Below are 24,979 nucleotides of genomic sequence, written 5' to 3'. Positions count from 1 at the left end.
AAAGAATGGAACAGCATGAATGATTTGCACGGATGCGTCAAGCTCTCTTTTACACCCCTCTGTATGTATGTATAAGAAAATGCCATGATGGTCATGGATAAAAGATTGTTACCTGTGAAAAGGGTGATACAGTTTTCATGGGCAAAGCTCATTAGCATCATTATAATGAGTTATGGTCTTTGTTGTGAGAAATGAGAAATCCTGAAGTCTCGCCCTAAAGAACATTAAAGAAACATTACTGGCAGGAAATTGAAAAAGTAATATATGTTAGATGGAATATGACAACTTTTTTTCTGATAGAGCAGACAGATAAATGTCACCTACAAGTTTCAAAATACATTTAATTTTGCTACCACAATGGATATTCACTTCATAAAATATATATGAATCAGCTTTGAATCATAAAACTTGACTGTGATAAACAAATGCATATTTGATAACATATTTTTAAGCTGTCCCCCCCCCCTCACCCCCAGGCTCTTTGTTATTTTCAGTTCTTTAAACTTTTATTGCTGGTTTTAGAATCTTAGAATGGCAAACTTCAGGTAGTCTGAAGTTGGATTAACTCTTTTAATAAGGACAAGGGTGCCTATCTCTTTCTGTGTCTCGTCTTGGTATAGCCTTTAACACTTTTTAGCTAATGTTGATCTAAGTGATGGCTTGCTTTCTCATAATCCCGGTACATATTGAATAATTCTCATTACCATTCGGAATACAAGGAGATAAGCTGGTTTCTCTCTGGTCCTGGAAATGGCAGAAATAGGAGACTCATTTTGCATACATGGAAAAACATAATGTGTGAATCTGAATGTGGGTCTAACTCACTGAGAGAACATTGAAATCCAGACCTTAACTCATTGAGAAAATGTTGAACTCATGAATTTATTTTGGATTTAATGTAAAGGAATACCAATTATTTCTAAAAGGTTATTTTTTCAGCAAGTTTAACTTTAGGCACAATTAAGAAATAATGAGAAAACATTATTTCCCATTATAAGAATGTGCCATGTGATGAGCCTCAGGCTCTCCCTTCCCTTCTCTCCTCTTTTGTGACCACTGGGGTAAGCCTGAAGGTTTTTGTTTCTAAACTAATCAGTTTCCTCATGATCTCCAAAATAGGGAAGTATGCTTAAAATAATCTATGGTTTGAGAACAAGCCAGGATCTACCAATTTGAACTTGGCTTGCTTTATCTAGCTATAGTTTGTACAAATTACAGTTCCCAAGTTCAGATGTCATAGCCAGTGAGCCAGAGAGCCAGTGTGGTGTAGTGGTGAAGAGCTGGGACTGGGACTCAGACGATCTGGGTCTAGTCCCCGTTCACCATGGAGCCAACTGAGTGACTTTGGGCCAGTCACAGACTCTCAGCCCAACCTACCTCACAGGGTTGTTGTTGTGGGGATAAGATGGAGGAGGAGATGGAAGCTGCCTTGAGCCTTTTGTAGGAAAAAGGCAGGATATAAATCGGAAAATAAATAAATAAATAAATAAATTGCTAGCATGCTAAGGACAGTTCAAAAACAAGTGTAGATCTACTTTTATTTCTTCCTCAACAGAAAGGAGGGAGAAAGGATGTTTGAACTCATGTTTGAACTGGGCCTTAAAAGAATTTTGTTGGAGGATAGGATGGCTCAAGCAGTTTGTTGTTTGGAGTATCCCATAGTTTCCAGGGGTGGGTTCTCTAAGGTGTTGTTAAAGTGGATTGAATGCCAACTGAGTGCAAAGTAAAGCAATGATTTCTTCCTGGAACCTAAAGTTTAAATCTTGTTCACTTGCGTTATTCAAATCCCATTTATAAATGGTCCTGTGAATTGGTTGCAATTTCAGTTAGCAGCAAGAGGACTGCAAACATAAGAGTCTCCTGAATTGACACCTTACACTGCATACTGGGTATGCTTATATATCCATGTGGAAGTCTTTAAAAAGTATGTTTGTATGGGAAAGGGTTCAAACAGACTCTTTGTTATCAATATAGTATTACAAGGGGGACCTGCAACAAGCTGTCACTTCCTTATAAGATAGCTTATCTGGTCAAAGTTTGGACCAAATAGCCAACCCTTCTTTCATTCAGAAGGGCATTTTACCCCATCCCCTGGTTTCTTTTTCCAAATGATAGCTGATAATCTGCTGTCAGAGAATCTTGGCTGCTGAGCAAGATTAGTCTTCATTAGTTGATGCTGGTGGGGGGGGGTACTTAAAAAAAAAAATCTTTTGCAAGCCCCTTAACACTCTGAGAGTGTTGAAAGCTTTGCTGTTTCTCAGTATCCTAGTTTTGGCTACAGTTGTGCACCTCTACCTGAGTTTGATTTTAAGAGGGGTAATAATTGCTAAATCGGAGTCTGACCCATATGAAGCTGCTACACACTGTCGCATCATTACTCCATCCAGGCCAATACTGCCAACAGTGACTGGCAGCAGCTTTCCAAGATTTCAGGCGGTAGTCTTTCCCAGCCCCGCCTGGATTTATCAGGGCTTGATACTATGCAAAGCATGGGCTTTCCCACTGACCTACACTCTTCTAAGGCACCATGCCTTTTTAATTTCCAGCAAATACCTATCCTGATATCAGGATAGACAAGCACAGCTTCACACTTATTGCTATGAAACCATAGTATGCCCCTGATAATCCAAGACTTGTTTTGTTATTTGCATACTAGAACAGCAGTATAACAAATTTGATGGATATAATAAAGCAGGAGCTTGCTGATTCACAGTTCCTTAATCCATAAACCCAGTAATTCTTAGGTCCTAGTGGTTAAGTAACACAATATACTGTGGTTTATACTGCATCAAAACAGTGGTATGTTGCTACAGAAGCTAAGAATACAATCTACCCTTACAATGCTAATCAAAATAGGAAAGGGAATAAAGGTTGTTCAGTTCACATGTCACAGAACAGAGTCTTTTAACTAGTGTATCCAACTATAGTTCTGATGTTACTAATGCAACACCTTCTCATTAACTAGAATATTCATTTGAAATTTGGTTTCTCACGTTCCCAGAGTAAATTAGAGAATTATTGTGCATCATAATGATGGCCTAATGTAGAAACAACAGCAATTATTGTTCCAATATCATGTCATCGTCACATCACAGTATGATTTTTATTTATTATTTTATATTTTCTTGAGATTAGGTGAAACTAACTGATAAAATGAGGTCAAAACAAGACAAAATAATGATGGCCCATATTGTGATGTTCCTGCATTGCCCTTGTTTCACACTTCATAATCTTTACACTTCCTGGTTGTGTTTTTTGGTAGATAAGTATAAAAACTATGGACCTAGACTGAAGGCTTCATTAGGAAATGAGTTTAGGGAATAAGAAGATAGGAAACAGTGCCTTTACTTTGAGCTGTGCTTGAATAATTGAAAGAACAAATAAGAGCCCAAAGGCAACTTTACTATTAATAAAATATTTCCTTCCTTTATACATCCAAAACTTTCAGGCCAACTAGCAGATGTGTTGAGCTTTAAACAACCTGTGAATCATATTATGAAGACTATAATTCTTTGGGGATGTGGGGGATCCAGACAGTACTCCCCATTCACACTGATGGGAGCAATGCTTCCATGCAGGCAGGGGAGCTATGCATAGCATGGGTCCTCCCACTGAACTGAAAAGCTACACATGCTAGTGTGCCAAGTCTGCATTGCCCACTGGAAAGCTAGTAATAATGCTGTTGTCAGGGTACTAGATTTAAAGATGAACTTGTTCATATAGTATACCATTTTAAAATTCAGGTGTGTAATGGCACACTTCCTCTACACATACTTTGTTGGGAACCTTCAAGAAAACTTTGCTAGTGGACGGTATAAGATATAATAAATAGTTAATAAAATGCTAACAAAGACAAAGATTCTAGTCTAAGCTCCCTGCTTTATATTTCTACATATATAGTTACTGTGGGCTTGGGTTTCTTTGATTTTTACATCCACCCATGCTTGGATTGTGTGACTAGTCTTTGGAGTGCTATGTAAGTGAGGAGTTGGATTAATATCTATGCCTTTCATTCAAGTGTAATTCATTTTGATAGGGCATTCTGTATTTAGGGGTACAACCCTGTAGCCCCCTCAGTATAAATCATTAATCAAAAAAGCACAACACGCTTTAATACAAGAGGCCATCCTCCTATTTCTGACCTTACAAACTGTTCACTTCAGCAATGTCATTCTCAAAATGCCTGACTGCAATCCAAGAAATGCATTTTAAATGTGGATGCAAACATTTCTATTACTGATAAAACTAGCACAGCAGTTTTTTGCCTTGTGGGGACTGGAGCTTTGTTGGCTGAAGTTACAGGCCCAGAAGTGACACTTCAAGGCCATGTCCTTTGTGACATGTGAAGCAAAGATTTCTATTTATTTATTTATTTTTGGCAAGGCTTCTGCTGACAGCATAAAAAGAAAGGTAATTCTTCTCATTTGGTAGCGTTTGTTGTAGTAAAGATAGAAGGCATCTGGCTACAATCCTTCCAAATTACACAGGACTGATCATTTGAATTCTGCATCAGCTGAGCTCTCCAAATTACCTGCAAAAAGATAAACTGTATAACATATTTCAGAGGTTTCATATATTTGTCCCCAAGGTCCCATCATCACTGGCACCTTCCCAGAATACAACTCAGGACATAGGAAGTTAGGTGCATACTGACATGTAGGGTTGGTTGCTTCTTGCCATTCAGCCATAACATTTCAGAATTGCTCATATTTTGGAATCGCTCTGTAAGTGATAAAAAAAGGAAAGATCTTTAGCTTCCTTAAACAAAGGTCCAAAGTGGAGGTTGTTAGGCCAAAGGGAAAGATGGAAGTTATTACCACCAGTACAGATTGTGCATAATATCGAAAAGAAAAGAAGTCCAGACAAATATGCCATGTTTCCACAAAGAAGTATTTTGCCACATTTATAACTTTTAAATGCTGTAAAACCCTGCAGTTATTGACTGTTACCTTGTGACCTGGGGAAAGTAAGGGCTTTGGCTTTGGACCTGGGAGAACTGAGTTCATTTATAAATTCCCATCTGTAAATGATGACCTACTTCATGTGTTTTGTGCAAATAGCAGCTCACAGATTATAGCATGCTTTTCTTATGTGCCCTAAGGACTTTTAATAGTTAATAGCCGATTAGTTTTCCCATCAATATGAGGTCTTCACCATAATTTATTAAGTCAATTCAACTTGAGTTGGTTTAGTTTTTTGTATTTGTTTGGGCAAATCTGCCTCTGTTGATTACAGAATGCAAAAATGTATGAATTACCTTAGCATACTTCTCCAAGAATTTTCAGTGTAGTAAGATGATCTGGGACACTTACTGAAATATTCACAAGACCTGTGTAATAGCACCTTACATTTACCTTAAGGGTTATCAAGAGTCAGGAGGTTTTAAGCAAGTTATCACAGGTCTTCATGTTGAAGTATTCCGCACCAAACTACCTCAGAATGACACTCATCAAAACCATTTCAAATGGTTTGCAAACTCACTGTCAAAAGCACACTCATACAGATGTCCTTTAAATGATAAATAATGGATCTGGATTCCTTGCCAGAAGATATCAAAGGTAGGTTTCTGGGCAATTTTTTGGCCTCAAGAACAAAGGCCCTGCCTTTGTTCAGATGCTGGTGGTTTGAATGGCTTTCTGGAATTATTGACTCTTTAAATTACCTATCTTACAAAGGTCAAGGTAATCTATCTATCTTAGATATCTATCTTACAAGATATCTATCTTACAAGATATTCATGTGCTACATCTCATATAACCAAAGCATCTTGAGGGCTACATGCTACAGATGGCCAAAAGTGCCTGTGTATCCAATGTTTAGTTTCAGGGAATGCTTTCCATTTCTGTGTTCTTGAGGAATTCCCTATATGCAGCAGAGGATTCTAGGACACATGCTCAGTTCACCCAGATCACTGCCCAGTGGGCTAAGTAAGATCTAGGGACCAATTTCAACCTCCTGGAATTGCTTCTTCAAGGCTGCACTGCAGCACGTTCCACCAAATTACAGTGGCAACCATGGGAAAACAGTCGGTCATTTGCTTGCCTTGTTTTAAAGTTATAGTTGGTCTCTTTAGGCCACCATGCTATTTTGCTGCTGAGATTTGGGGGCAAACTACTATTGCTTCTACAATCTGCCATACGTGGCCACTGCTCAAAATAGCGATTGCATTACATGATTTCTGTACTAGACAAAATGTCTGTTATGGATTGAAGGCAATGTTTTCCATTAACATACATTTTAACAATTAAATATTTCTAACCTGTAGAATTTCACATTTTTTCTAGATTATTGGAACAATTCCATTGATGCCTAATCCAGTCTCATCCAATCAGGCAGCAGGAGGAGCTCAGGGCCTTCAAGTGCAGCCAATTACACCACAGTTACTCACCAATGCCCAGGGGCAAATCATTGCAACAGTAATTGGAAATCAAATATTGCCAGTGATCAACACCCAGGGAATCACACTCTCACCACTCAAACCAGGCCAACAGGTAAAGTACCAATGTAATGTTTAAACTAACGGACCTACATTCAAAATACCTAGATTAACCATCATTGCTGTTTTTTCCTCATTTGCCACCAGTTTACTGCCTTATGTAATAGAATATATGTTCCATTTACAGCCAGAGACTCTGTGGAAATATTTAGGCTTCCAATATGGAAGAGTGCCCAAATCAAGCCATTTGATCCCACTGGCAGGAAACTGCTAGGTAGGAGTAGGAGTCTCTTAGAACATAAGGGACCTGCTCAATCAACCAAAATCCCACCTAGTTTAGCATTCTGTTTCTAAGAGTGTTAGTCAAATGACTTTGGAAAGTTCACAGGCAAGTCTGAAGGCCTTCCACTGTCTTGTGTATTTGGTATTCAGATATATACCACCTCAACAACTTTCACTGACCAGGTTGTCTTCAGATTTGGATGGTGCCAGTGCCAGCCTGGCACCTAGCACCCTCCATGCAGTGCCAGGGCCTGAGGGGCAGCTCTGAAGCATGTCCTTAGGCTTTTCATCCTGTTGGTGATGGTGGCAGTCGTGGTTCAGACCTTTTCTCTGCTATCTTATGGCAGTGGTAGAACACTGCATCGTATGGACATGTTTTCATCTTGATTTCCCCATGCTGCACTGAGAATTTGAACATGCTGTGGCGCGAGGCGTGATGGTGGTATGTGGACCGGTGAACTGAGGGCTCAGTAATAGATATACTAAAGAAGGGTTCAAAGGTCATGGAGAAATCTCTTGTCACCATAATGTAGTGGGAAGGGAAGGGAAGGGAAGGGAAGGGAAGGGAAGGGAAGGGAAGGGAAGGGATTTCAGGAAAATGGATGTGTAGGCATAGGCCACCAGTTCTAAACCTGAAATCAGCATGATATGGCAAAATAGGAACATGTCCAAATTGCTGCTCATACTGGGAAGGCTAGTTCCTCATCTCTGGGGATCCTAGCTAATATTCACATGCTAATGAAACAGCTACCTTGAGAACATAAGAACCACACTACAGACCAAAGAGCTACCCAGTCCAGCATTCAGTTCTCAAAGGGTGGGTGTGCATTTATGCTAAGCCACCCTGAACATAAACCATAGTGGGTTGTTTGTTAAATAACCCAACAAGTTGGCAGCAACAAGTGGATCTTGGTTCATACACCAAGTTCTGCATTTGTTTTGTTATAGACAGCTGCAGAGAAGTAATGCCTGTCATATAAGGGATATGTTTATAAGTTGGATAAGACAGTGGTGAAACAGTGATCAAAGGCTGAAAGGCATAAGAAACAAAAATACGTTTGAGTGTGCAGTGATAGATATTCAAACCTCCAAGACATTGAGCAATATCCCACAAAGTCTAGTGGGGGTATCTGTTCCCACTCTCTCACCTGAGTCAAAGTAGAAATTTGGATCCTCTTAAAGTCTTCACCCACATCTTCTGGAAGCTCATCAGTGAGAACAAGGTCCTGCATCACCTTTGGGTTTAGATCAGCAATGCTGTGATGCACTCCTGCAGTTCCACTTCTAGAGGCAGTGCCTGGACAAATCGCTGCGCAAAATCTACTCTTTTCAGGGTAAATATGCATTCCTTCTACAGGGTGATCCAGCTGCAACTGCATTTCCCTTGGAAAAGTTTTCTAGACTAGGAATGCATTGACGCTTTGCAAAATCCATCCCTCTAGTGTTTGTGAACTTCCTCCCATTCTCAGCCCTTTCTTAGAAATTAGCCAAGGTGAGAGGTGTCTGTGAATGCTCACAAAATGAAGGTTGAGCAATTGGCAACCTTCTTCCTTGTCATGTGCAGCACAGAGGCTGTTGCATGTGGCGTGGAAGAGGGATGCCGCTTGTGCAGTGTTCAAGTAGGGCTCTGTTCCTGGTGCACATCACTTGAACAGCCTTCTTCTGCAGCACATGTGCAGCAGCACAATGGCTGCTGCACATGGCAAGGAAGAGGGACAGTGCTTGTGCAGCATTTGTGTGGGACTTGATTCTGGTGAGCTCCATGCCAATGCCGAGCACCCTTGCCAGGAACTCAGACTCACAGCTCTGTCAAAATGGACCAGAGTGCAGGGAGTCGAGCCCAGGAAATCTGATGGATTTCCACTTTCAAAATGGATTCCTCACACATCCCTATTCCAAACCACTTCCTGAATGTTTTGCATGGAGCATCTCTGGGTTCATGTAGCCCCTTAAAGGCCAGCAGGAAGAAAACATTTAGGCTGCTTGTTCTCAAGGAGTACATTGTTGATGAACTTGTTCCAAAATCGGAGCAGGCAACTTGCAAGAGCAGCAGGAACTGACTTATGGGGCATATTGTAGTCCCCACAGGCTGAATACAGATTATTTAATGGTCCGATGCTGTGGGGTTTGTTTTATTCTACTTATTTACTGTAAACCATCCCGAGATGTTCTGTAGGGGACGGGATAGACAAGCTTTTCATTAATACATACATACTTATGGGGACAAGTCAGCATCTGCAGATCTTGAAATAGTATCAGATGGGAAACTTCATGACTTGGGCACACTGGAAATGGGTAGCCATGCAGTATAGGTTTCAACATGACTTGACATGTCTGCAGATGTGGAGGAGGAATCACAGGTTAGGAAGTGGAAGGTCTTTGTGGAAAGATACCTGATTTTCCCACTGCCAGTGCTAGAACTGGGTTTCCCCTCCCTCCAACCAGACAGGGTAGGTGCTAGCTTGTCATCCAATGGCATGGGGCAACCCCACAGTGTGTGTTGTAAGTTGTGATTTCTATAAACAGTTTCTTCAAGCCATGAAGTTTTCCTTTGCACTGCAGTAGGGAGCACACAGAACACCAGGAGAAAGGGATTATCTTGAAGATAATCCTGTACCTCTGGACTTACCCTGAGATCTGTGCAGGTGCCAAGTTCCTTTCTCATTCCAGAAATGTACCTGAACTCTCTCATGCTGTTGAGCAACGTCTGCCTCAGTTGGGGCACCAGATCACCCATGGTGGGTTGCCATGTTATCTGAACAGCTGCCCTTGCAGAATCCACAAGTAAGACACAATGCCTTGATCTAAGGTTGAAGCATTTTAATAGAATTTGTAATCAACAGCAACTTTCAAACACACTCTTATGCCTGATGCACTGGGATCCAGTGAAAGATCCAATAGAAACATCTATTAGCTGGAGAACTTTCAGTTACATTAATCTAAATGCTTGAATAATTTGTTTTCTGACCCACAAAGACATCATCCTAGTAAAAAGCTTGCAAACCAATTTACGCAGCCAAATTACATTTATTATTTAAAAAACCCACAAACTAATCTAATTTGCTGTGCTTGAATTGGTCCATATTGGAGTAGCTTAAAAATACATTTGAAAGTTGATGTTTTTTCAACAGCAACCCTTTAGCCACTTTGGATTATATTAAGTTAATAAAACACAGATTGTCTGTGCATTTTATGTTCTGTCTCAGGTTACAGACCATCATATTTTATTTGTAATCCAGTTGTATTTTCAGAAGTGGGAGGAATTCTGGATGGAGAGTCATACCTGAATCTATTTCTTATTCCTTTCATATTAGGAACCCATTTTACACAGATTTCTTTTCCAATGTTTCAGGGTGAGTACAAAATACTTTGAATATACAGGCAGTCCCCAGGTTATGAATGTCTGAATTATGGACATCCATTCTTATGAATAAACCGCCACAAAGCCTATTAATTTAAGCATTCAAGTTAAAGACAAATGGTTCATAGCAATGAATGCAGAAACATTTTCAGCTTTGTGCAGAAACTCATCACCACAGAGAGAGAAGAAGCAAAAGGGGAGAGAGGGAGGGCATCCGAAGCATGCCTTCTTACCCCACCCATCTGGAGAGGGAAATCTCTCTCATATCTTTGGTGCAAAGAGGAGGTGCTGGTGAGTGAAAGGGCAGGCATGGAATAAGAACATAAGAATGTAATAAAGTAAGAAGAAGAGCCCTGCTGGATCAGTCCAAGATCTGAGAGAAAGGGAGGGAGAAGCTATCCAGTACACATATGGTCAACAGTATTAGGAGTTAAGGTTTGGGGGTAGGCTAGAGATATTCACAGTTTTACCACTTTTATGGGGGTCCTGCACCTATAACCCACATGAATGTGGAGGGCCAAATGTATAGAGAAGTATTTTTTAAGTGTTTTATATGCATAGAAAGGTAAATTATATATGTATACTAAGACAAGTATTTGGCTTACTCATGCTAAATACAACACGTAGTTCATGATCCAACTTACATAAAATTTGACTTAAAGATGTTCTCATGAATGGAACTCATTCATAAATCAGGGAATGCCTGTATACCAAACAAAAAATTAAACCAGCTGCAGTTAACCAATTTTAAGTAGTAATTGGGTGCAGTAAGATATTTAAGCATAATGATGAAATCTCCTATCACAATCAGCTGGATCTGAAAGCACATACTTTTGACTGATTGTCAAAACTACTTTCCAGGATGATGTGAGAAGTATCATAAACTAGTAGGATTAATTGGAGAAAATAAAAATCATCATGTTAGAATTAAAAGTTAATACAAGTTTTGTAGTCAACATGAAACAGTGAATAAATTTTAAAATTCAGACCGCAGTGGGCAAATTGTTGCTCTCCGGGTATTTTGTCCTATCACTTAAATCATCCTACAACATTGACTTTGCTGGCTAGGATTGATCGGAGTTGTAGGCCAAAGCATCTGGAGGGTCCCAGTTTGCCCACCCCTGCTTTACAGCCTGGAAGGGTAAGCCATTTCAGTGTACCTCCTTTCACTGCACTCTCTTCATACTTGATACTTCAGTCTGAGATCTTTGACTTTTACACTCTGGTAGAAATACTAGTATAGGCTGTACAGATCAGATTAGATCTGTACAAATCCTGAATCAGGTTTCTGCTGTCATACATATTTTGATCCTAGCCATCCCTAAATTATTTGAGCATATATAAAGAAATGTGGAAAGTTTACAAATTTATGAATTTTGTTATTTAAGCTGTTCCTGTCCCATTTGGGCCTGCACTGCCAACATACAGCTACACTCTTTTGTGATGATCTTAGCTTACTTAGGACAAAATTCTATGTATGTTTAAACAAAAAATGTCCTACAATTCCCAGCAATCCCCAGTCAGCATTATTCCTTCAGAAATTAGAATGCTTAGAGTTGTAGGATTTCTTTCTGTTTATACATGCATAGGATTGTGCCCTTTATTAAAGTGCATTTTAATCAAGTGTAGTATGTGCAGAGGGGGAAATTAATCCTTTTTTCTCCAGTAGCAATATCCCTCTCTTTTCTTCCCCACCCCCACCATTTCTTTTTCTTTTTCCCCTTCTGTGTTGCAATTTACATTAGGAAAAAACTCCCATTGATTCCTCATGACTTGCTTATATCTTTATTAAAACTATGGATAGTTGCTTACTACATACTTTGTATAATGTGTTGTTTGACCCTAAGAAAGCCAAGCAAAGAGAGGTAGGCTGATAGGAGTTTGCCACTGACTTCCAAAGTCCACTGTGAATGGACTGCATTTTGTAATACAGTTAGGCAAGGACAAAGGTTGCATGGCTCCCTATTACCTTTTCAGTTGAACTCAAGTACTTGGTATACTTAAAAGATCTAAATGATTTGCTCCAGTATGGCTTGGACTAATAAATCTGCCTGCTTCTATACATACCTACCTTTGTAAGGGAGGAGTTCTTCTATGTCCCATTCCTTTCAAAGGTGTAAAAGACAAGAAAATGGGAGTGGCCGTTTAGTAGCCCCTTTGAAATGCCATGTATATAACTGTGATGTGGTTGTGTACTCCATGGGGCTTCTTAGAGGCTGCTGTCATGAGCTGGTCCCTTCCCTCTAGTCCTTCTGATTATCAGACTCAGAACATTTGTGTTTTTTTTAATTGAACCTTAACTGGTTACAGAATAGTATGAACTCTAAACTCTTCAACTAGACTGCCATCTGAGAGGGCTGGTTTAACTTGGATTCCTGTACTGAGCAGAGGATTGGACCTGATGGCTCTCTGGCCCCTTCTAACTCTGCTATTCTGTGATTCTAAATAGGCTTTTACTAAAGTTGAGTAAGACTCATCTGCCCATGTAAAGAATTGAATCCAAACTGAAACTTCCCATCTTCCTCTCCCATTCGGTAAAACTTCTGACTTCAACCTCAAGTTGGCTCTTGCTTCTTGAGGGCTAGATGATGGGAGTTCTGAGACCTTGTAATGGAGCAAGTTTCTCCCACTGCCAACTGACTGGGTCAGGAACTCTTTCTGCACCTGTCCCCACTTCCCCGTTGAACCACTTTCCTTCCTTTCCAAGGCAGGCAGATGTGCTCACACTGCCTGAGAAACTTCACTAGGTAACCTTGAATCAGTCCAACTCCTCCTCCTGCCACCTCTTGCTCCTTTGCCGCCTCCTCAGAAAATCTGAGTGCACCGTACTGAGCCAAAGACATGGCTATAATGTGTACCTATAGGTCTGAGGTACACATTATAGTACCCTACTATTGTTGCCCTGTTGAAGTCCTTTTTTAATAGTAGCTGTTTTAGTTTTGCAAAGTGGGGGAAGAGCAAGAAGAGCTTCCAATGCTTCTAAATGGGCCCTGGACCAAGGAAATTCCATTCTGATCGGCTGGGAGCTCTCGCTAGATGGAAAGTGGTTGGGAAAGGAATTTGTTGTTTAGAGAGCCTGTTGGTACTCCATGGGGGAGAAAGGGCTGCTGGCTGGTATAGAGGAAAGCTATAGAAAGACCAAGGAGAAAAGAAATAGCTAAGGCCTGGATGTGAAGCTATTTATTCTCTGTGGAATAGCCATACACAGCTGGTGAGGGCCAGGAGTAGGGAACAGTTGCAGGGTTATGCCAGAAGGCTGCCCTAAGACCTTTATGTAGGGAGTTTATACAAGCAGGCAATAAATATTTTGTTATGATTTTTTATCTTAATTTAATTTTGGTTAATTTGTTGATTGTGTTTACTGGTGCGTGTGAGTATATTTTATTTGAGGTACTCTATTATTTCATTGTTTTATCTTTTTATCTGATTAATAACCGTTTTACTGTAATTTATATATGTTTTTATGGTCTAGTATTATAAGCGGCGTAGAAATGGAATTATGGGGTGGCATAGAAATGGAAATAAATGAATAAATAAATTCCAGAAAGCAGTCCAAAAAGCAAGAAATACAGCAGAAGGAACTTTGGGAGTCAGACTATACTGATGAGCTGGACTTGGTTGTGTGGTATTTGGTTTGGGTGGAGGAAGGGGAATTTGGTCTGAGGTAAAGGAAGACATTAAAAGGTTTGTGCAAGCAACAGTGCATCTTGTATCCTTAAGAACTGTCAGCATGCAGGCTCTTGAAAATCCCCAAGTAAACATTAGTATTCCCTTAAGTATCCCTTTAATAAATCAAATTGGTTCATGGTTCATCTTGTTTCTAGCACTGATGCCCTCCTCATGCCTGAGGCCCTTATACCACATTACCAGGATGTTTTGAAGAATGGATGGCAAAGGAAAAGGGTCAGCATATGGAAGTCAGAGTCACCACAGTAGAGAATTGCTTAGGCTCTGAATAAGAAGCATTTGCTAAATATTAGAAACCCTAATAGGTAGGGTTCCCAGTGAAGGAGAAGTTTTCTTATAGATGGTGGCAGTGTCTGGAGGGAACACCTTCTATATATCCTCAACCCACTTCAGAAGTGTGGAAGATAGGAGAATGGGATCTGGCCTTCAGTCATGCAAACTCATATACTATTGAAGGCACTGGCCCAGGAGGCCTGGCAAGTCCACTCACAGTGTGCGCTTAGTTGACAATTGTTTGTGTACACTTTGCTTAAATATACCTTTACTCAGTTTAATTTCTTTTGATGGGTTATATCACTTTACATTTGTTTGCAACTAACAACAACAATCAACAACATACATTATTATGTGGCATGCCACTATTGTATTAGTGTTTGTGTCATTGTTGATCTTTGAAATAAGATTTGGATTTGTTTGTATACTTTATTTGCCACTCTGAGGGCTTTTTGATAAACAGCAGCCACACCTTTCCTACACGTTGAGACAGATGCACCGAGCAAAATCGAGTACCTTATGATTACTTATCTCTCTGCTGAAGATTTGTTTGTTTGTTTTTGCATTTAGCTCCATCAACCCTCCCAGACGCAAGTGGGACAAGCAGCATCACAACCGAATCTTCTACATTTGGCTCACAGTCAAGCATCTATGTCTCAAAGCCCAGTACGTCAGGCTTCCTCCTCTTCCTCCTCCTCCTCCTCATCTTCAGCTCTGAGTGTTGGCCAGTTAGTCAGCAGTAAGTATAGCCCTCTTATTACCCTTATTTCACCTTTGCTGCTTTTGTTTCCTTGCTTTTATCATGGAACTTTTAAATACTACAAACTGGAAAAAATGATGAACCATCAACTGCTAAAGAGTACAAATACAAAGAGCTGCCGGTGAACTTCCTTTTAGATTTTTAGGCCCAGTTCAAGTTAGTACATTTTTGGGACCTGGATTGGGATGGCTTGGGACTTGGATACCTAAAGGAACGCCGTCATCCATACTTACCCTCCCGCCCCCTGAGATCGACAGCAGAGGCCCTCTTCCGGGAACCCTCCATGAAAGATATTAGGATGCAAAGTACCCGGAGGAGGGCTTTTTCTGCAATGGTGCCCCGTCTATGGAATGCGCTCTCCAGAGAGGTCCACCTGGCACCGTTGTTATTTGTTTTTTGGTGCCAGGTTAAGACCTTTTTATTCCAGCAACATTTTAATAAGTTTTAATACAGTCTTTTCTGTGTGTTTTAACTGCAGCCAGTGTGGGTCGGGAATTTATTTATGTTATATTTTATGTAAGCCGTCCTGAGGCTTTTGCGACAGGACGGCATATAAATATCTTAAATAAATAAATACATGTTTGTGCACTGAGCATGACATCTGATTGCAGCCCCATACAACAGCCTCTGTAGAACTGCTGTGCTACATCACAGAATAGTGAATGTATGCATATTCATCATTAGGTGAATAATGATGAAGGAGCGCTTGCATCCATATATGCCCAGCCGCCCCTTGAGATCGGCGGGGGAGGCCCTTCTCCGGGAACCCTCCATGAAAGAAATTAGGAGGGTGGGTACTCGGAGGAGGGCTTTCTCTGCGGTGGCGCCTAAGTTATGGAACGCGCTCCCCAGAGAGGTCCGCCTGGCGCCGTCGTTATTTGTTTTTCGGCGCCAGGCGAAGACCTTTTTATTCAAGCGGCATTTTAACTGTTAACATTATTGTTTTATCTGGCCAGGGCGGCTTATTTTATACTGTACTGCTGTATTTTAATTTTAATTTTATATTTATATTTTAATTTATATTATAATTATTTTAGCTTAATGATGTGAGCCGCCCCGAGGCTTCGGCGAATGGGGCGGCATAAAAATGTTTTAATAAATAAATAAATAGGTGACTGTATTGAATCAGGTAGTACATGCGTGATATAACCATCAAAAATACAACATCCACTGACAGAATATTCCTTTCGGCATTGAATACAGCAGTTTTCTACTATGGAAATTCACATACTCTTCCATGAACCACCAAGCAATTAGCCCGGAAGCCATGTGTCAGATGAAATTCCCCAGAACTTCATCAGTTGCTGCTTTGCAGAAGAAGTGGTTAGAGAGTGGGCTTAAAGGAGAAGAGGGGTAGGCCAGACCTGCACTACAGGTGGCCCCACAGAGCCTTGATAAAGCCTTGAATTTTTTGGTGGCTTCTCTTGGCTTGCAAAAGAGAATCATAGAATAGTAGAGTTAGAAGGGGCCATGAAGGCCATCGGTTCCAACCCTCTGCTGTTGCAGGACACCAGGTAGGAGGAAAGCTCAAGGAACTGACAAGCATTGTCAATTGACACTGCTCAGTATGCTCCACTGGGCATGGTGGTTCACAACTGGTGTAGATCTGAGCAAGACAGTGAGAGAAGGCATAAGAAAGAGCACTACGGAAAGCCATGCTGAAGAATGGGGGAGAGGACAAAAGCAAAGGCTGATACATTAATTGCCAGAAGGATGCCAGCAAAAATGGTCTTTCTGTGACAACCAGTTGGTCGGGCTGTTGCATGTAGAACTTGGCCATCGTATTGTGAGGCTCATTGCTTTTGCCATGTCAAACCTTATTTCTATGCCAGCTTTCAGCCAACAAACCCCAAATCGGCTCTCAAAAGTATATAAATACAACAATTTGAACAACAGAATAAAATGGATTTATTTATTTATTTAGAAAATTTCTATGCTGCCCCATTCGCCGAAGCCTTGGGGCGGCTCACAAAACATCAGTTAAAATATAATACACCTAATTAAAATATATAAAGCAACAATATCAAAATGACTATTTAAAACAAAATTCTAAAGCCCATACCCTTGCTCATAGCAAAAGCAGTCAGAAAAAATAGTAAAGGAGAACTTAGATCTGTGTTCCTAGCAGCTTATGGGGAGGATAGAGAGATTCACCATGTGGCAGCCGGGATGGAGATCAGATACATAGCAAGGCCATTTTCTGAGACAGTAATATGTGCTCCAGCTCATGTTTCTATTTTGTTTATTTACACAAACATAACATTCTGTCTTTCTCCAAAAAGAAATTAATGCAGCTAATAATGAATTCCAAAATATAGTAAGATATTGATTTAAAACTATATCCATATAATCAGTGTTGATAGGAGTTACAAGTCAGTAAATTACCCAGTGTCATTGTTGTTGTTGCTTAGATAATGGTTTGTCTGAAGACCACTAAGAAAAAGATGTAGTTCTACTGCTGACACTAAGCAGATCTGGCCACAAAAGTTAACGGGGAGGAACGCAGCCTCAGAAACATATGCTATCTTCTCTGGGCTGCCTAAGAAGTAAAGAAGCCTCAGCAAAGGCTTGTTCATATGCAAACCAGAGTATTAACAAGGAAAACAGGTTTCATTCTGTTCTGCTTTTGGGCCACTCCTCTACCAAGCCAGTCAGAGCCCCAACTGGTTCAGCAGGCCTCCTGATCCTGACAGGCACCGGTGCTGCGACAGAGCAGCCCCCTTTCATCTGCTTCCTTCTGCCCCCTGGACCAGCTGCATCCCAATTATGCCTCCCCGGTAAATGGGGAACTGTGCCTACTGCCTTTCTATGCAGAGGAAAGTAACACCAGGCCCCTCATGGAAAGAGTTCTGTATAGTACACTTTACAAATAGAGTATCCTTGAAGCAAAGCATCCTCAGATGAGCAGGCTTTTTTTTTAAGAAGGAAGTTTGTACATTGTCTGAAAGCTAACTCCATCCTCTTCAATTGAAGTTAAAGGTATATATGAAAAACCTGTCTGCCCGTGTTGTCAGAAGAGAAAATTTAACCAAATTTCTAGTCTGGAAGGTGCTTTTAAGATCACAGTGCTGAGTAAGAATTTTCTACAGTACAACAATCCTGAGCTCCCAATACTTACAGGTATAGATCACTATAGTATTCTGCACATTAAAAATGTAGTCAGGTGTGGACCTCTGATGACTTGCCTTTAGAGAAACAGGTTGATTATTGTGGTGAAAAGGTTTCACATCAGAAAGGCACAGGAATGAGGGGAAAAACAATAGAGTGATTGTGCTGAGGGAATGGATTCACTACACGCAGGACTGAGCAACACTTTGAAATCTTCCACCATCCCAGTCCCATGCTGTCTCCACGAGCTAGGAGAATGCTTTTATGGAATCAGTTACAGCAGAAGAGGGGGAGGGGATACCATTCTCCAGCTGTTGTGTCATTTCCCTTGATAAGTCCTAAATTGACCGCATTTCCAGCACCAAAGGAGCCTTCCTCTGGTAGATAGCTTTTATTATGTGCCCTTTCGAGGACAAAAGCTGTGCTGGTGCACTGTGACAGAGGAAGAAGGCCAATTTATTCTTGCGGCATCATGAGCATTATCTTCTGAGGGGCCAATGGGAAAATATAAAACAGGTGTCAGTGTTACCATTTGAAGGCCGGACTTGCAGATGTTCAGCACCTAGCTGGCGACAGTTTAGGATGACACAGAATAGAAATTGTGAAAGAACGCCAATCTACAATCTGAAATCCAGGTAAAAAGAGCAAAAAGGAAACATCATAGAGATATTTTTAATGTAGTTGCTTTAAACAGAGCAAAAAAAAAGAATGACAATTTCAAAATTAAGAACTGTGTACATATCTCAAAGTTGGGCATCTATTTAGTTGTCTCCAAAACCTCTCGGGTAAAACCTGACCAGCAATTAGTCTTACAAGATGACCACTTTGAGGAGCTGGTAAAGGCTGGTGGGCCAACCTGCCTGCATTCCACCACCATTGAATATCTGATCAGCAAGCATTATTCTAAAAGCCTCTATTCTTTCCTTTCCAGAGCCACCTTTCATCTCTGAGTTGGCAAATAGAGGGTGGCTACCACACTGCTTTATCTGAACCTCTGCCATGGGGTTACTTCGCAAAAGCATCCAGATAAAGGAGGTGTTGCCTCACTCCATAGGGAGATCACTGGCTTAATTCAATATTACATGCTATGAAGAATTGGAATCATTCTCTATTATTTCAACAGATCCCCAGACAGCCTCCAGTGAGGTGGATGGGGTGAACCTTGAGGAAATCCGAGAATTTGCCAAAGCTTTTAAAATTCGACGCCTGTCTCTTGGTCTCACCCAGACGCAAGTTGGTCAAGCTCTAAGTGCCACAGAAGGTCCAGCCTACAGCCAGTCTGCCATCTGCAGGTAACACGATACATAGTAAATGCTTGTTTCTTCACTCCCCTGTTCCTATATGGTTTATTGTTGTTGTTGTTTGCTGTCTTTATGACTTGAATCACATTTTCACAGAAAAGAGCTGCTTTGTATGGAAGACATAGATGAGCGACTGCTGTTGTTATTGAGCGGATAAAATATGTTTCACCACACGTCCTTAAAATAACTTTCATATCCCCCCACTTCCTTTTGTAACAAGTAGGAAGCAATAAATGTGTTCCTGGCCTTGAGACTTTAATGCGGTAGTGGAGCTGGAGACCCTGCTGCTGCTGCATAAGCACCAGCTGACCCTCTTCATACTGTGCCATTTTCTACAGATGGGGTTACTGAACAAATATTTCATGGATGCCTCCCTGCTAGGTTTAAGCCTGTAGTACCATAGCTCACACTTCACATCTAAGATGTTAATGGTATTTTTCCTGGGCAATGCTGAGGAGAGTGCAGGATGTGTGCGTGCATCTTGTCGTGCACAAAAAAAAAATGTTGTAGACGTCTCAGGATTAATCATATATCACTCAAAAATGTTTAAAAACAAAAAAGAATGTATTCAAAGAAAGAAGAATGCTCCAAGCATGACAAAATAATGAAAACAAAGCAGTCTTGATAGAGTTAAAGGTCTTGAGAGCAAAGCCCCTATGTCTTCATGTATGTGTGTTACACTAATCCCATGTTTATGCATGAGGTAACAAACGCACTTAGGTAACAGCTTTTTCCTCTTGGGCAATGCCTTGTAGTCCTGCTCCATCAGTGAAAGCCAAGAAACCAACTCTAAGCTCATTTAAGTGGATTTTGTTCTTGGTGATCCATGAAATGCTCTGTCTTTTTATCTGCTCTTTATACTTTTAATGTATTCCCCATAGAACGGAAGTGTACTTTTCCTGCAGTTTAAGACTAAGGTTATAAATAACATCAGTATGGGGTAGTGAGCTTGCAGCTCACATTTTGCTCAATGATTTTCCATAAAACCCATTGATTGTTGTTAAATACAAAAAGCTCCATAGGATCCTCTCACTTCTATGGCCTCCCCTACTGTTTTTTCTTATAAGATACCTCCCTGTAGAAAATAACCTTTATTCAGTCTATACAAGGATACCACTGCTGCGAAATTTGTTTCAAGACTTGTATGTCGTTATACCGAACATCACGTACTGAAAGGCAAACACTAACAAGCTACACAAATGTTATGGATATGGTTTCTCCGTCCCACTGTTTAATTTTAATTTTATTTCATTTCAATAGTAAATTTGTGAAAGGAACCTTAAACAAGCAGATGGTGGTTGTTTCGAAAACAACAGTTAGTGTGTAATATTTTTGCCTGCTCTTTAACTTGGTGCTCTGCATTAATACAGTTGCATCTGCATGAGCTCAGCGTCATCTTCTCATAACACTGAGGTGCTAGTAGCATGGGTGCAACCAATGTCACTCTGAAGTCCATGGCAAATCCCCTTAAGAGTTTCATTAGTGCTGAAGTTCACCAGTAATTCTGATGCTTGGAATTGTACATAAAATGTGTAATTCCTTGAACAACAAAAGACTGAGTTCTATTCCATATTGAAGGGAGTTGCATAGCATTGCAAAACTGTAGAAAAATGGTAAGGTGTAATTACAAAAGGTAGAGCTAGAAAAAAAAGCAGAAAGATAGCTACACCACAAAATCAACCTTGCAGTACTCTGCCAAACCACAGAATTCACATCAACATAGGAATATGGCTGGGGTGGTGAGCATGAAATTATGTATTTGGAAAGCAATGGCAGAATCCACTTCATCACTAAGCAGTCATAGGCAGCTTCATGGGACAACCTTTCATGGGGTCAGCAGTTTTGCAGCAAGCGCAGATAGAAGGAATTACCCTTCCCTGGCTGCCACCTTCCAGCACAAGACGCTGCCATTTAAACAGTTGGAAGACGATGGGCCAAGCAAAGGCTTGGGACTAAGCAAAAGGCATAGGTAGCTATTTGCAGCCTGGGAGCATGGCACAGGGGAATTCTTTGATAATTTGAGGAATTATGAAGGCAGAAGATCATCAGTCAACAAGCAGCCTGATCAAGGTTAATGTGGTTCCCATACCTAGAAGCATCAAATCCAGTGGGACATGGGAGAGACATTCCAATATTTGCCTAGGAACCAAAATCTCTCAGGCCAACCCCAGCTTTGTGACTCTGCCTCTTATCACAACATGTTATCTGTTTGTTTTCTTTTCAAAGCTACTGGCTGAGATATATTCACAAAATAATGTATTTTCTTTCATGGACACATTGGTATAAATAAATTGTTTTTTCCAGGGCCTGGTTCTAGGATTTGCCTTCTACAAGAGGAAAGGATCTGCTCATGGAAGGTCCCTCCACCCACTTGTAGGGGATCTCCCCTTTTCCCCTCACCATAGCTCACCCCATTCCTCAGTCTCCTGACTCACAATATAGCATTTTCAGATAATTGGAGGGGCTGGCATGGGAAGGAGAGAACAGGGAATTCCTTTTCTAGCAGCACAGAGGATCCAGTTGCAAGAACAGTGGCTGGTGGTGGGAACAGTAAAACGTGACAATATCCAATATTTCTGTATACAGAGGAACCATGAGAATAAGAAGAATTGAAATACTCTTAGCAGTGTTGAAAAGCTGAGAAGGCAGCCCACTTCTCAAATAGAACATAGGCATGCCTCAATGAGTACTGAAATTACTGCTATGAATCAGGAAGAGATTTAGTTGCCCACCTGTTTACAGAATTTTGTTTTATTGTTGATCTCATGTACACCATCCTGAACATCTCATTTTGACTTCACAACATCCTCAGGAGTTATTTTAAGTTAAGGGAAACAGACCTGCTCAAAGCTGCCCAGGGACATTATGGCCACCCAGATATCTGGATCCTGGCCCTTTTGCAATCAAAGTATGCATGTTAACTGATCTGAAGATCACTTACTTTAGAAACCTTCTGCTATGGTCTCTTGGATTTCAGTAGGATTTCAATCTAGTCATTATCATTTATGCAAAATTGTTTCAAGTTACTATATAACATTAATATTTGCACATGCTAAGCATGTAAATTCAAAATGGAATACACCCTATAAAGTGCAATGTGATTTCAGCATGAATTAACTGAGAGAATCCTAATGCTTTTTAATAACATTACTTTTTGCAAACGATTATATTTAAAAATTATCCCTATTTAGCATAGACCTATTGAAATGAATGAAATTTAAGTTAAACTAACATTGGACAAAATCTGGAATGTAAACTGGATATTTTACATCAGATGGAAAAAATGTAGTACATGAAGCTACAAAAGGAACAATTTGTGAAGTCAATGGGTAATGCAAGATTTGAAATGGGCTTGGTTTTGCAGAGAACCTCAGGGTAGATTTTTTCCCCCAAACGTTGCACAAGATTTGTAAAATCTGGTCTAGCAAAGGACTTTTGATGGCAAAATGATACATAGAGGACCTCATTTACAGGAAATGATATCATTCAGCACAAAGTGCCGACATCCCACAATAAACCCAGCTTGATGCCACAGTATATTAGTCCACTATTATGCTGGGTTTCATCTGGAAGGCATGAGTTTCTCTTAGCACAACTACTTGTGGAGGTATTCAAGGTAATTACAATGTGTCCAGCTGTTTGAGCTGAAGACTGCAACAGCTTTGGGAATTTTTTTCCTACCCAGAGAAGGGACATGGTGTTAACTTGCATACAGTGAAAATTGCTTAAAAATGAAAAGGAAAACGAAACCTGAAATTCAGAGGCTAACAGCCACTTTGTGAAATTAAAACAGCAGCATTTGGGCAATATGGTATGGAAAGGGATCAAGATCCCTGTAAAAGGGAAAACAAAGGAAAGACCATTGATGTCATTTCCTGTTTTTAGTGTTTGTTTTAAGCATAAACATTGTATGTGGGCTTTTGAAAAAGAAATTGAAATCTGAAATGTGTACCTCATCCCTTTCAGGAATGAGAGCTCCATTGGAAATCCAGAACTGGCCTAAAAGGAGCTCCACCCATTTCAGTGAAGCAAGCCAATTTGTATGCCTGTTTATTAGTGCTTTTGGTCAATACCCTCCACTGAAATGGAGGTTCACGTGAACCAAAGATCCCTGTCAGCCTCTGAATGTACAGGGTTCACTGGAGTGAGTAGTCAGATATATATTGAATAGCATTCTGACAATATGTTGCCACTGTGACTGTGCATGCGTGTGTGTGTTTGTGTAAATATTTATATATCTATATCTGCAGACCTGAAAGTTTTCATAACCTCTGCCAGTCACTTAGTCAGGCAGGCAGGAAGTCCCACCCTGGCAGAGCATCAGTGTAAGACTCTTCTTTCTCAATTTTCCCCTCAGACACACCATCCTGAGAAGCCACTTTTTCCTACCACAGGAAGCCCAAGAGAACACTATAGCTAGCAGTCTGACAGCCAAACTGAACCCTGGCCTTTTGTATCCTGCCAGGTTTGAAAAGCTGGACATCACCCCTAAAAGTGCCCAGAAGATCAAGCCGGTGCTTGAACGGTGGATGGCTGAGGCTGAGGCCCGCCATCGAGCAGGTATGCAGAACCTGACTGAATTTATTGGAAGCGAACCATCCAAAAAGCGCAAGAGGCGCACCTCCTTCACACCACAGGCTCTTGAGATCTTGAATGCCCATTTTGAGAAGAATACACATCCCTCTGGGCAGGAAATGACAGAAATTGCAGAGAAACTGAACTATGACCGGGAAGTAGTTAGAGTCTGGTTCTGCAATAAGAGGCAAGCACTGAAGAACACAATTAAGCGCCTAAAACAGCATGAGCCTGCAACAGCAGTCCCAATGGAGCCCTTAACGGACTCTCTGGAAGAAAACTCTTAAATGGATAGAATTAAAGAAAGAACAGAGGAACAAACAAAATTTTAAACATTTGAACTCTGTAAAGATGCTCTTTCACCACCTTGTAAGTAAAAGACTGAGAAAACTGCAAGATGGACAGAACAATTTATAAATGTCCGTGGGTTTTCCTAGATAAAAACAAACCGAAAAAATACAAAAAAAATACACAGCACTTAGTGTGTGTGTGTGTTTGTGGTAGAACTAGTTCCAAAACAAGCCAGTTTTTTAAATGGACTTAAAAGTAAACCAAATAACTGCTTACTTTTTTCTGTATATTATGAAAATGTGAACATGTTTTACGGAAAAAGAACCCAACGTCAACAACAACAAAATCCTTAACTGTTTTTTAAGCAGAGAAAGTACAAGCCTGCCACCTGGAGGAGTGATTGTAGCCTTTCAGGTATCAAGTGCTTCTTCACTATGAAAACTATTAACCAAAGTCAGAAACATGGCATTGCAAACTAGATTGTTAATCTACTCTTTCATGAGTGCTACATTGTGTTATGAATTTTTACATTTGTACTTTGCAAAGAGGAAAAATAACACAGGACTCTCTCTTTTCCCCCTCCTGCATCCTCTCTCACATGCTCAGCAAGTGAGTAAACTACACACGGTTTGAGCTATGGTGCTCAACCCTTATTTGTCATACACAGTTTTGTGATCTCGTGTGCCAAAATGACTGTTTCTAGAAACTGATTTTTGGAGTTTGTTTTATTTAACATATTTATCTGGCGAATTTATTTGCAGTTGAATCCCAGTTTGGTTGACCCTTTATTCGGCTACTTTTTCCATCATGACCCCATTCATATTGCTTTAAACTCTTGTTTTTTAATGCAGAGAATAGGATTATTACATTTACTTCTGATATGATTACATTTTAAGGACACATTA

The 24,979-nt window shown here is 40.4% G+C and overlaps 1 protein-coding gene across 2 annotated transcripts in view; it reads left to right on the top strand.

The window, feature by feature from the left end:
• Positions 1–24,175, top strand: part of POU6F2 (POU class 6 homeobox 2) — a 322,643-nt gene extending 298,468 nt beyond the window's left edge. The window contains exons 7-10 of one of the 2 annotated variants that reach the window (XM_044419127.1): positions 6,285–6,491; positions 14,610–14,778; positions 19,031–19,199; positions 23,566–24,175. In XM_044419127.1, the coding sequence (XP_044275062.1) occupies positions 6,285–6,491; positions 14,610–14,778; positions 19,031–19,199; positions 23,566–24,070 (1,050 nt within the window). In that variant the 3' untranslated portion in view covers positions 24,071–24,175. The remainder of the gene's footprint in view (positions 1–6,284; positions 6,492–14,609; positions 14,779–19,030; positions 19,200–23,565) is intronic. The other variant, XM_044419128.1, reaches the window with a different exon arrangement.
• The last annotated feature ends 804 nt before the right edge of the window (positions 24,176–24,979 follow it).

Source organism: Varanus komodoensis, unplaced genomic scaffold, assembly GCF_004798865.1.
Source record: "Varanus komodoensis strain SLA01 unplaced genomic scaffold, ASM479886v1 scaffold10, whole genome shotgun sequence".
In the NCBI taxonomy this organism is placed as follows: domain Eukaryota; kingdom Metazoa; phylum Chordata; class Lepidosauria; order Squamata; family Varanidae; genus Varanus; species Varanus komodoensis.
The sequence above is the reverse complement of the archived record's forward strand: the minus strand, read 5'-3'. Positions and strand labels throughout refer to the sequence as shown.